General features: G+C 40.0%; 1 protein-coding gene across 2 annotated transcripts; it reads right to left on the minus strand.

Moving 5' to 3' along the window:
• Nucleotides 1–2,423: 2,423 nt before the first annotated feature.
• Nucleotides 2,424–7,179, minus strand: LOC106942683 (inward rectifier potassium channel 2-like). 2 transcript variants are annotated; one of them, XM_015026010.1, is made up of 2 exons: nt 7,016–7,179; nt 2,424–5,283 (listed from the first exon to the last, which is right to left on the minus strand). In XM_015026010.1, exon 2 carries the CDS (start codon nt 5,056–5,058, stop codon nt 3,787–3,789), a length of 1,272 nt encoding a protein of 423 aa, XP_014881496.1. In that variant the 5' UTR covers nt 5,059–5,283; nt 7,016–7,179; the 3' UTR covers nt 2,424–3,786. The 2 variants fall into 2 exon arrangements, with proteins under 2 accessions (XP_014881496.1, XP_014881495.1); XM_015026009.1 differs by having other exon boundaries at nt 2,424–5,286.
• Between the last annotated feature and the right edge of the window lie 2,904 nt (nt 7,180–10,083).

The raw sequence follows: 10,083 nt of genomic DNA on the forward strand, positions 1-10,083 counted from the left end.
AGAGCCAAGTTTTGGATGTAAGAAAAAAAAAAGTGCTTTTGTTTACCAAAATAGCAATAAAGAAGCTTTGTTTCTTTTCCAAGTAAAAATTTCAAACATTTCACTTATGCTACGCGGTGAGGATTTAAGCCTAATGTCTCAGACAGAGGATAGATTACAAAAAATAAAGATTGTATCTCTCACTTTTTAACATGATCAAGATGTGTCAGATAACGCAGCTTATCTGAAAAGAAAAGATCACACACACACACTCACTCGAGAGCCTCTCAGAAAACTTCGTTTTTGAGGTTTTTCTTTCAGCTGCGTCAGTGACGGTCCTTTTCTACCTGTGGACGTAAAGTGCATCGTACAGAACAGATTTTTTCTTTCTTTGAATTGATTAATTGCTTATAAATGTCAGAGTCTATAACACTTGACAAAATGATTCAATTTTCAGATATAATCATCTTCCTAAAATAATGGCCTAAGTCATTTTTTGCCACAAATGATTATGACAGAAAAGTCAACACCTAATGTTTTTGCCAAAGATGATTTAGGCAAAAAAAAAAAAAAAAATCACTTTTTCGGGAACTGACTTTGGCCATTATTTCAGGAAGGTGGCAATATAGCCTCACATTATTTTCAAAGCATTACATTTATTTAAGTTCTCTGAGTATTTGTCCTCTGCAACAGGTAAAATGATATTACAAAATTTCATTATATAGTTTAAGTATTGTGTTTTATTTTTTTTTTTGTTGTTGTTTTTTTTGACAAAGATCAAAATCCAGTTCTCGACTGGCAGCTACCATCGCCACCAAAGCTGATATTTTTTAACAGTGTGGCTTTCATAATCCAGTACTTTCACATATGAAGCTTTTCACAATTTCAAAACAGTGAAATTGAAAAACCATTTTTTTAAATATTTAAGCAAATTAAAGTTACATAAATATTACATAAAAGATTGAATTCAATAAAGCCTTGATATATATGCTAATAAAAAAAATGTTACAGTAAATGTTTATTGTAGACACATGGACTCCTTTAACCTTCTCACAGATTAACCTGTGAGAAGGTTTGTACTTTGGTAAGTACAAAATGTCCTCTATTTTGTACTTACCAAAATAGAGGACATTGGTTTACTTAAAGTTAATTTTTAAATCAAAAATCTTCTCTCAACTTGATTGTTGGATTTCATCTCCTGGATCCGTTATATAACTCCAGAGACGGATGACAGAAACAGTCTAAGGTGGGATGGGAGGTGGATGAAAGTGAAGCATTTCTGAGAGCAGATGGAGGAAACAAAAGAAGGTGTTAATCCCGCCTACATGGAGTGAAAGAAGGTGAGGTAGCAGGTTGGTGTTACATCGCTCGTCAGTACAATCAGTGCGGCTCGCTAAAAAGAAATGTCACTCAGCTAAAAGTGAAGTTTCAGGGAAGACGTAAGTCATCTTCTCTTGCATGTCAGTAGGGAAAACTGGCCCTGGATTTCTTCTTCATCAATGGAGACAATATTCTAAGTTTTGTTGGAAAGTTTTTCATCTTGGTATTAAAGTTTTAAGTGGTTTCTCTGAAGAGCTTATAGAGAAAATGCTCCATGTACATAGAGAGCCCCTCGTGCGATTTTGTGCTGCCCTGATCAAAGAGGTACAAAATTGACCTTGAAGCTTAGAATCATTTTGATTTAAGCTGAATCAGTTTCCTTTTGAAGGGATATGTCCTCTTGCCATGAAAGTCACCATTTATTTAAATGGCTTTGAGCTAAAAGTGAGATTTAAAATGATTTTGTATCAATCTTATTCCTTACATTGGCTCGTATCTCTTATTGTATTTCATCAGCTGTTTACACTGTATTCATCTTAGTGTTTGGTGAAATTGTAAAGCACTTTGACTCACGTAATTTACAGCATTTCTGTGTTTTTGTTTTCTACTGTTGTGTCCGAGTGGCTCCTATTTTTTTACTCTTTGTATTTCATTTTAAACCGTATATTTTATGTCATCAAAGGCTTTGCTGTTGATGGGTCTTGTGAATTTGCTTAGGCTGCTAATGTCTCGAGTATTGGATTTTTGCTGATACCAGATGCTTGTCCCTATATAAAAAACTAAGTGATAAATGAAAGAGAAATTATTGACACAGTGATTATATTTGTCCATTGACATTTTATTGAAAAATAGCAATATAATGTACAATAATAATAATAATAACAATAATACAAAAATCTGTACATTCTGTGACTTTGCAGTACATTTGGAAGACCCCTAACAAAAAACAACTGCAACAGGGAGGACAAGTATTTACATGTGTAGCCGAGCGGCTTTCCGTCTGGTTTTTTTTTTGTTTGTTTGTTTTCAACAAAACATACATGATATAAATGTGTTTTTCTTTGTGCAGCAGACCTTCATGTGCTGGGGTTACAGTACATTTGGCTTTGAATTTTTTTTTTTTCTTTTTTTTTTCAAGTCTTACATTCTCAACACAGAACAAAGACTCAGGTAGTGTTGATGTTGAAAGATGATCTTTAGTCTTCTCACAGCACAAAAGAAGCGGATTCAGTTAGAGGTTATGACACAATCTTCGTTCAGAGATTGTAGTTTCTAATCTTGCATTGCTTCATCATATTTTAAAACCTGTGAAGTAGGTTTGTCTTTAGTAATCAACATATTTTTTTAATTCAAGTTGAAGACAAAAATAATAAAAAAGAATCATCCAAAAAAAAAACAAAATGTTTTAGTTCTGAAAACTACAAAAACCAACTTATATTTCTCTGGTCATTCTGACCACTCAGATTAAGGCTTGATGAAGTGGCTCAAGATAAGGATGATCACTGTAAAGAAAACAAAAATATTAAAAGAAACTGTACACACATTCTTTAAAAACAAACATTATTAAAATTCCCTAGAATATTCTACTTTTCTGTACCAAAATCTAATCAGGTGTTGGTTTAAACAAACATAACTATGATAGTAATACTCTTTGGTATTTTTCAGTAACAAACTCCAAAAAAAAAAAAAAAGAAAAAAACTGAAGCAACACCTTAGCAGCACTTCTTTTGGAACATTCACATCCCCCATAGTTAAACCCTATAACTCTCTTTAAATTAATGGTTTCTGTCAGTTTTGAGGGAATAACACTGCTCTGCTCAGAGGTTTCAGTTGATTTGAGCAGCTCTTAGCATACGTTACGATCAACTGCTGTAAAACATAAGCTCAGAGAATCAGCGCTGTCACGTCAGAGGACACATTTTTTATTTCTTTTATTGCATACAGAGACAGTGATCTGTGATATCTTCTTGCTCTGAGACCAGCTCAGGAACAAATACTCTGCTTTGTACCTTCTTTGTTCCGACTTTTTCTTTTTTAACTCTTTGGTTCTAGGTAAAAGCGTTAAAATGAAAGAGATGCGAGTGTGTCATTTCTCTATCCTGTAGCAGCACTAAAAATCTAAAAAAAACTCAGAAAGCGCCTTGTACTTGCTAGACGGGACATCCAGGTACATTTCTTCACTTCTGAGGTCATTACAACAACCTGCTTCCTCTTTGCAGAGACGGAGCACACATTAGTGGGGAGTTCTTGGAGGAGAATTAGTTCTGCATTGAGCACATGCTTCATAGTGCTGTGTTTCATCATACTGTGTGTAGTCAAAGTAAAGACAGACCCCTTACATAGAGTCCTGGACCTTTTCCGGCTTCCCACAGCAGTACCACTTGACTTCCCCTTCCTGACTTGGCTTATCAAGCCTTCAGAGCAGAGAGGAGATGTTTTTTTGTTGTTTTTGTTTTTCTTTCAGTCTCTCATGAGAAGTCTGAGTCGTCATATTTCTGATTCTCGCCTCAGAGTCCTTGGTTCCAGCGGTACCATGGCTTGGCTGTGTTCAGTCTCTGAGATGCTGTCCATCTGGGTGCCGTCGGGACCGACGCTGCCCCCGTTGCCCTCATCCGTGTCCTCCTTTTTGTCTAGTGCCATCTCATTTTCATAACAGAAGGAATTGGTGTTGGACAGGATGTATTTTTTCTCTGCCAGGTCTCTGGCACTGCATAGGGGAGTGTTTAGCACCTCGTATGTCTTGTGGAAGCGAGAGTAGTCCACCTTGTAGTAGTTCTTATCCTCGAAGAGAACAGGCTCGAAGCGGTGGCCCCACAGGATCTCGTTGGCAACGTACGAACTGCGGCACTGCGTGGTCATTGCCGTGGCTTCCACCATGCCCTCTAGGATCACCACAATTTCAAAGTCTGAGTTTTCCAGATCCTGCTTGCTCATGTTGTAAAAGGGGCTGTCCTCATTGATGTCATGGACGATAGTGATCGGGGTGACCAGAAAGATGCGGTCGACTCCGCTGTCGAAGCCTACATCTATGTCCATTTGGTCAAGAGGGATGTACTCTCCCTCCGCTGTCGTTCTAGATTTGAGGAGTTGAGCTCGAACGTGTGCCTCAACCAGGTGGCTCTTCCTCAAGTTGCCCACGCGCCACATCAGGCAAAGCTTGTTATCCCTCATGGCCACTGTGGCGTTGTGACTAAACACCAGAGTTTCGTTTCTCTTCTTGGGTTTTGCCATTTTGGCCATGACCGCACCAATGATGAAGGCATCGATGATGCATCCAACAATGCTTTGAAAAACCACCATGAAGACCGCAACGGGGCATTCCTCTGTCACGTATCTGTAGCCGTAGCCAATGGTAGTCTGGGTCTCGATGGAGAAGAGAAAGGCAGCAGTGAAGCTGCTCACGTTGGAGATGCACTTCTTGGTATCACTTTCCAAGTCCCCATGAAAGATGGCCACAAGCCAGAAGATGCAGCCGAAGAACAGCCACGACAGGAGGAAGGCAAGGCAGAAGATGATGAACATCCACCTCCAGCGGATGTCCACGCACGTGGTGAAGATGTCGGCCAAGTAGCGCTGACCTTTCTCGCTCACGTTGATGAACTGCACATTGCAGTGGCCGTCTTTCTTCACGAAGCGGCTCTGCGGCTGGTGTCTCGTGTGCACCTTAGCCTTGCCGTTTGGTACCCCCGTGGTGGCGAGCTTCATGCTGTCCTCTTCTGATGACACGGTGCTGTAGCGGCTGGCTCGCACACTTCCCATCACCTCAGTCTGGGAGGGCTGTGCTGCTTCTGCTTTAGAGAACAGTCTGAGTTTCTGGAAGAAGCGTTGGAGAAACAGTTTTGAAACGCTTCGGGAGACCAACTAAGGGAGAAAATGGTGACAAAATGAGGCGGCAGAAGGGACGCCTCAGGGTGGGAGTACAAGAGGAGGAGGATGAAGTGGTCACTCCTCTTTCATTGGGGCACTGGACCTCATCAACGACATCTGCTGCAGAAACACAGAGATAATGATCTGTTAGATAAACTAGTGAAAACAGAATCGGTAAACTTTATTCAAATAAGAAAACATAAAACAACATTAAATCACTGGAGATGGATTTATGCAGCGTTTATGCAGCCTGAGAAAAACAATCAGGAACCTAAAGCCTAGGATGAGGGAACTTGTCTCAAACTCAGAGTTTACCCCATTTTGACAAACATAAAAATTTAACTGTAATTTATATTGCAGCTTGAACTAACAGAGGTTGCACAGTAATTGCACTTCAGTCCAGATTTTGCCCATTTACAAAACAGTCTTACTTTTCTTAGATGCCCCTCATGATCTGATAATTTCCAATTCAGTTTAGCATTACAGAGTTTATATGGCAAATACCAGATCAGGTAAATAGTTTAATGTTTTGTTTGTTTTTCTTTACTAAGGAAACGAGTCATTCTCTGTCAGAATGTACATAACATGCAACAAATGATACAAAATACAACAAAACTTGTAAAGTTACACAAATATATAAAGCATAATGTCATGTGTTTGCAAAATACTGCATATGGCATAAATTTTGTGCACAACTGATAAAATGTGTAATGTCTGTGTCTAGTCGGCATTGAAAGCTGCATATTTTGTTGACGTTCGGTTGGTGACCTAATGTCACTCCCAGGGTTTGTGCACTTGTTCTTTGGAGCAGAAGCATGAGCTCCATTTATGATGCACAGCTTGTTGACTCACAACAAACTCCCGCTGGAGGGATTTCATCTTTCTGCTGTGCTTCTCCCAGCAGAACCAAAGCATCTCTCATTAGGTCTGGCTGTCCTGGCGACAAAAGTCATAATGGACCAGCTGAACTATGATTTATTTATTTTATTTCTTTAACTCGCAGTGAACTTCTCTATCTTGCATAATGCTTGTGAAAGGGAATCAGGTAGAGAGAGCTAGAAGCTTCTTCAGATGTACCGGTACCACAAGTAGGGTGTGTACACTGCGCAACCTCTGCTGATTCAAAGTGAAGTTTCACACCGGCGCAACATATGGCTGACGCAACTTCTCTGCTGTGTTAATCATCAAAAGCTACAGCTGGGCAAAATATCAGTGGGTAATTTAGACGCATTTTTGATGTGCATCCACAGTCAAATGCAACGCAGGCTGCATAGCGTGATGAAGGAAGTCTGATTATTTTACAGCACATTGCTGTTGGATGTTGTTTTAATTTATGAAATATTAATTAAATGCATACAAATCTAAGCGACACCTTTCATTTTTATTCCCGGCTGTTTTGCAAGCAGAAAGTTAAACAGATGTTCAAAACTCTCTGACCATCTTATGCTGGCTTGTATATAATTTGAAACATTTATTACTTGTCTGACAGAGAACGTACCAAACCCGCAGGACACATTTTAACAGGTGCAGGGCTGGGGGGAAATGCGCTGTAATATGAAGCAATCCCGCACATAGAGACCCACATCCACATTTTACCCATAAAAAAAAAAAAAAAAAAAAAAAAATGAAATGAGTGAGAAAAAAATTAAACTTTTCCGCGGGCTGTCAGACAGATGTGACCGCGCGCATTTGGAGTGTAAAAGGCAGGAAGTCTGAGCGTCAAAGAGAAACATCTGAACCCATCAAAGTCAGGAGTTGAATCAAAAATAATTCAAATAAAAGCACTTTAAAACTACTTCGACTGTTTACGGTCTTATTACAAACAGTTTGTGCAATAAGCTGCTCCTACCTGTTGAGCATCTGTGGACCGGCTTGGATCAAGATGTCTGAAATATAATCCAGAACCTCCTGTGGCCTCCGTTTAACCGCTCCGCTTATTATTTACTTTGGCACTAACGAGCTGAGACGTCCCTCGTGTCTCTGGATGACCGGTCTTGATAATGTGCTTCGCGCTGAGTTCCCCCAAACCATTTTAAATCGCCTGCTCCATCGCGACCCGCCCCCCGCTCCGCGCCCAACCAATGGCAGAGGGACAGGGGCGGGGGGAGTTTGAGGGTTAGATGAAGTGGAGGGTGAGGTGGGGTGGGTTTGGGGAGCGCGCACCGTGGAACTGGCTGAGTGATCGTGTTTTCATGTTTGACCGACACCGCTCATGTGTGCAGGTCACAGCGTGGAAGTGAAGCAAATTAGGCGACGACAAATTAAACCCAAATCAGGGATTTGAAAGGAAACCGAGACATGGAAATAATTACCAGGAGAGCAGCAGTGGATGCTTTTAAAAAAATCTGCACAATATCACCTGTATGTTGTTGTTTTATTGATTTATTTAAAGTAGTGCAGCCGCTTTTAGGCTCAATGTAAACTAATTTACAAAAAAAATTAACATTTGAATTGCAAATAAACAAAAGGTGATTTTGGTGATGTATGTTCTCTTTGCACTTTGAGTTTGTTAAAATGAGGCTTTGGAAGGGGGGGGGGGGGAGAAAAAGTGTTCTGTCGGAAAGACTGACTCACTCAATACAGGGCCTACATGCCTGCATTATGATATGACTGTCTTTCTCCACTGAGCTATCGGGTTGCTTTAGATGTTTAGACTGTGCATCTGTTGCCCTGTAATTTTAGGTCGGTCCTTAACCATGTTGTCTTCCAGCTGAACCATTCTTCCTGCTCACTAATTCATTCCAAACATTAACCCCACAAGCTTCATGTTTTCACACAGCCTTCATTTTTCCCCCAGTCCGGCTTATTTTTAGCTCGGGTTTATTTATAGCAGCACATATATTTAGTCCAAACCACCTGTGTCAGTGAAGTGTGTGCGTGAGTGTGTGTAGGTGCGTGTGTGTGTGTGCGTGTGTGTGTGTTTGTTTTCCATGCCCAATTTCCGGCAATGCGTGCAGGGATCCATTGCTGCGTGTGGACCACAAGGTGGAGGGCTGGAGACTGGATTTTAACCGGTGAATTTTTCTCCCACGGATACGCACACGGCTCTGAAGTGTGAGCACTGCGTGAAACAGGAGGAGGATTCTCAGTCCGACTTTTCAGGTTGCAGCAGCAGCAGCAGCAGCATCTAGAGGATCAAGATGTGTAAACACAGATAGAAGGCAGGATCGTGCAATAAACTTTAGTACTTTTGTGCACACATATCTGCGTTTCGGAGATTTTTAACGGCCATATAATAACTATTGGTACAAATTTCTATTTTCACCCTAGACACCTGATGATAGTGGTATTCATTTCCATGTCAAAAATGTCAAAATATCTAAGAACAACAACAACAGAAACAAACAAACAAAAAAAAACGTATAAGATAACTGGAAATGTACAAATAAGAGCAATAGTCACAACTATGAATACTAACAAATACAATGCACACACATGTAAAATTTTGTAGTTGAAAAGGATATTTATTTCTGTAATAAAAAGAGGTGAACGGAAGCTGTAATAGCCGGCACTGTTTACTTGCAGCAAGCAAGTCTAAAGGTTCCAATTTCGATTTTTATGCAAGTAATATAGGTTTCCCATAGAAGTGTTTTTTTATTATCTTGATATTTTTTTCCCTAAAATGTCTATGCAAATGTGCACCAACTACCACCAAATCCCATGGTGGCACACAGTGGTAGCAGCATCATGGTGAAGGGGAGTTTTTTTCAAGTTCATGGGTGAGTTAAAAACATGCAGGACAATATTTGAAGAAAACTTAAGAGATTGCAAGAGATGGCGGTTCACCTTCCAGCAGGATGGTCCTCAACACACATCCAGCCACAATGGTTAAAATGGCTAAATTCAAAGTAGAATCCTGCATTGGAATCTCAGCCATCATCCTCGCCTACGGCCACATTAGATTCAATCCCCAAATCATTGAGTACAGAGCTGAATGTGTCGAGAAGGATAACAACAGAGATCTATGCTCTGTTGTTATGCTTGCAGTGAATTAAATTTTTGCAAGCTGTGCAAAAATGTTATCCTCAATACAGGAAAGGAAACAGATTGATGTCCATATACAGTAGCAAAACATCCACCTCCTGTTTTCTTTCTTTTTTTTTTTTTTTTTTTTTTTAGCAGCTGCAGTGTAAGCTTTAGAAATAAACACCGACCTTCTATATCTGCTCATCATATTCAGTTTGGTTGCAACACGGAGTCATGCAACCTCAAAGTGGCCAGACGAAAACAGGTTGTTTACAAAGTAAGTGCAGAACTATTTAAAGACAATCATGACTAATGATTCTTCTGTTATTTGGGAAAAAATATTTCCTTTCAGACTGAGGCCAGCTTCTTCAGCGCCTTAGCAGAGACCCAGCAGATGTGAACTGCTCGTTGCATCATTATTTGCTCTGGGAGGTCAGACAGACCTGGAAAACTGAAACACTGGTGTTCTGGCAGCATCAGATAGAAAGTCTTCGTTTAAAAAAAAAAAAAAAAAGAGCAAACCATGGCTCCGGACGATCATCCAAATGTGAAGTCACTCTTTATTTACAAGAAGGCGCAGCCAAGAAAACCAAGTGAGATTTAGTTTGTTTTATATGCTCAAAGTTTTGGTAATATTTGGCTCATTATTGTTTTATTGGTCATTTTGCTCCACATACTTCACGGCTGGTGAATTAGGTAATCTGATTCCCTACAGTTCTATGATTGAATATGAAAACATAGAACCTTGAGATTACAGAGCTCACAGGTCTACCGCAGTATTGCTCAAATTGTGATCACAGGACCAAATTTATGGTCCGCGGGCTCCCCCTGGTGGCCCGCGAGTAAATGTAAATAACCGTTTATTTTCCGTGACATAAGCTCAAAGTGTGAGGCTACAAGTTGGCTTACCAAAGGATTGTGTTTGAAGATAATGGAGAAATGGCGTAAGAC

The sequence above is a fragment of the Poecilia latipinna genome, unplaced genomic scaffold, assembly GCF_001443285.1.
Source record: "Poecilia latipinna isolate Pla-1442-1.1 unplaced genomic scaffold, P_latipinna-1.0 Scaffold4472, whole genome shotgun sequence".
NCBI lineage: Eukaryota > Metazoa > Chordata > Actinopteri > Cyprinodontiformes > Poeciliidae > Poecilia > Poecilia latipinna.

What these genes read in the sequence shown, in the direction of transcription:
- LOC106942683 (XM_015026010.1), bottom strand. Translation starts at nt 5,058, where the DNA reads ATGGGAAGTGTGCGAGCCAGCCGCTACAGCACCGTGTCATCAGAAGAG.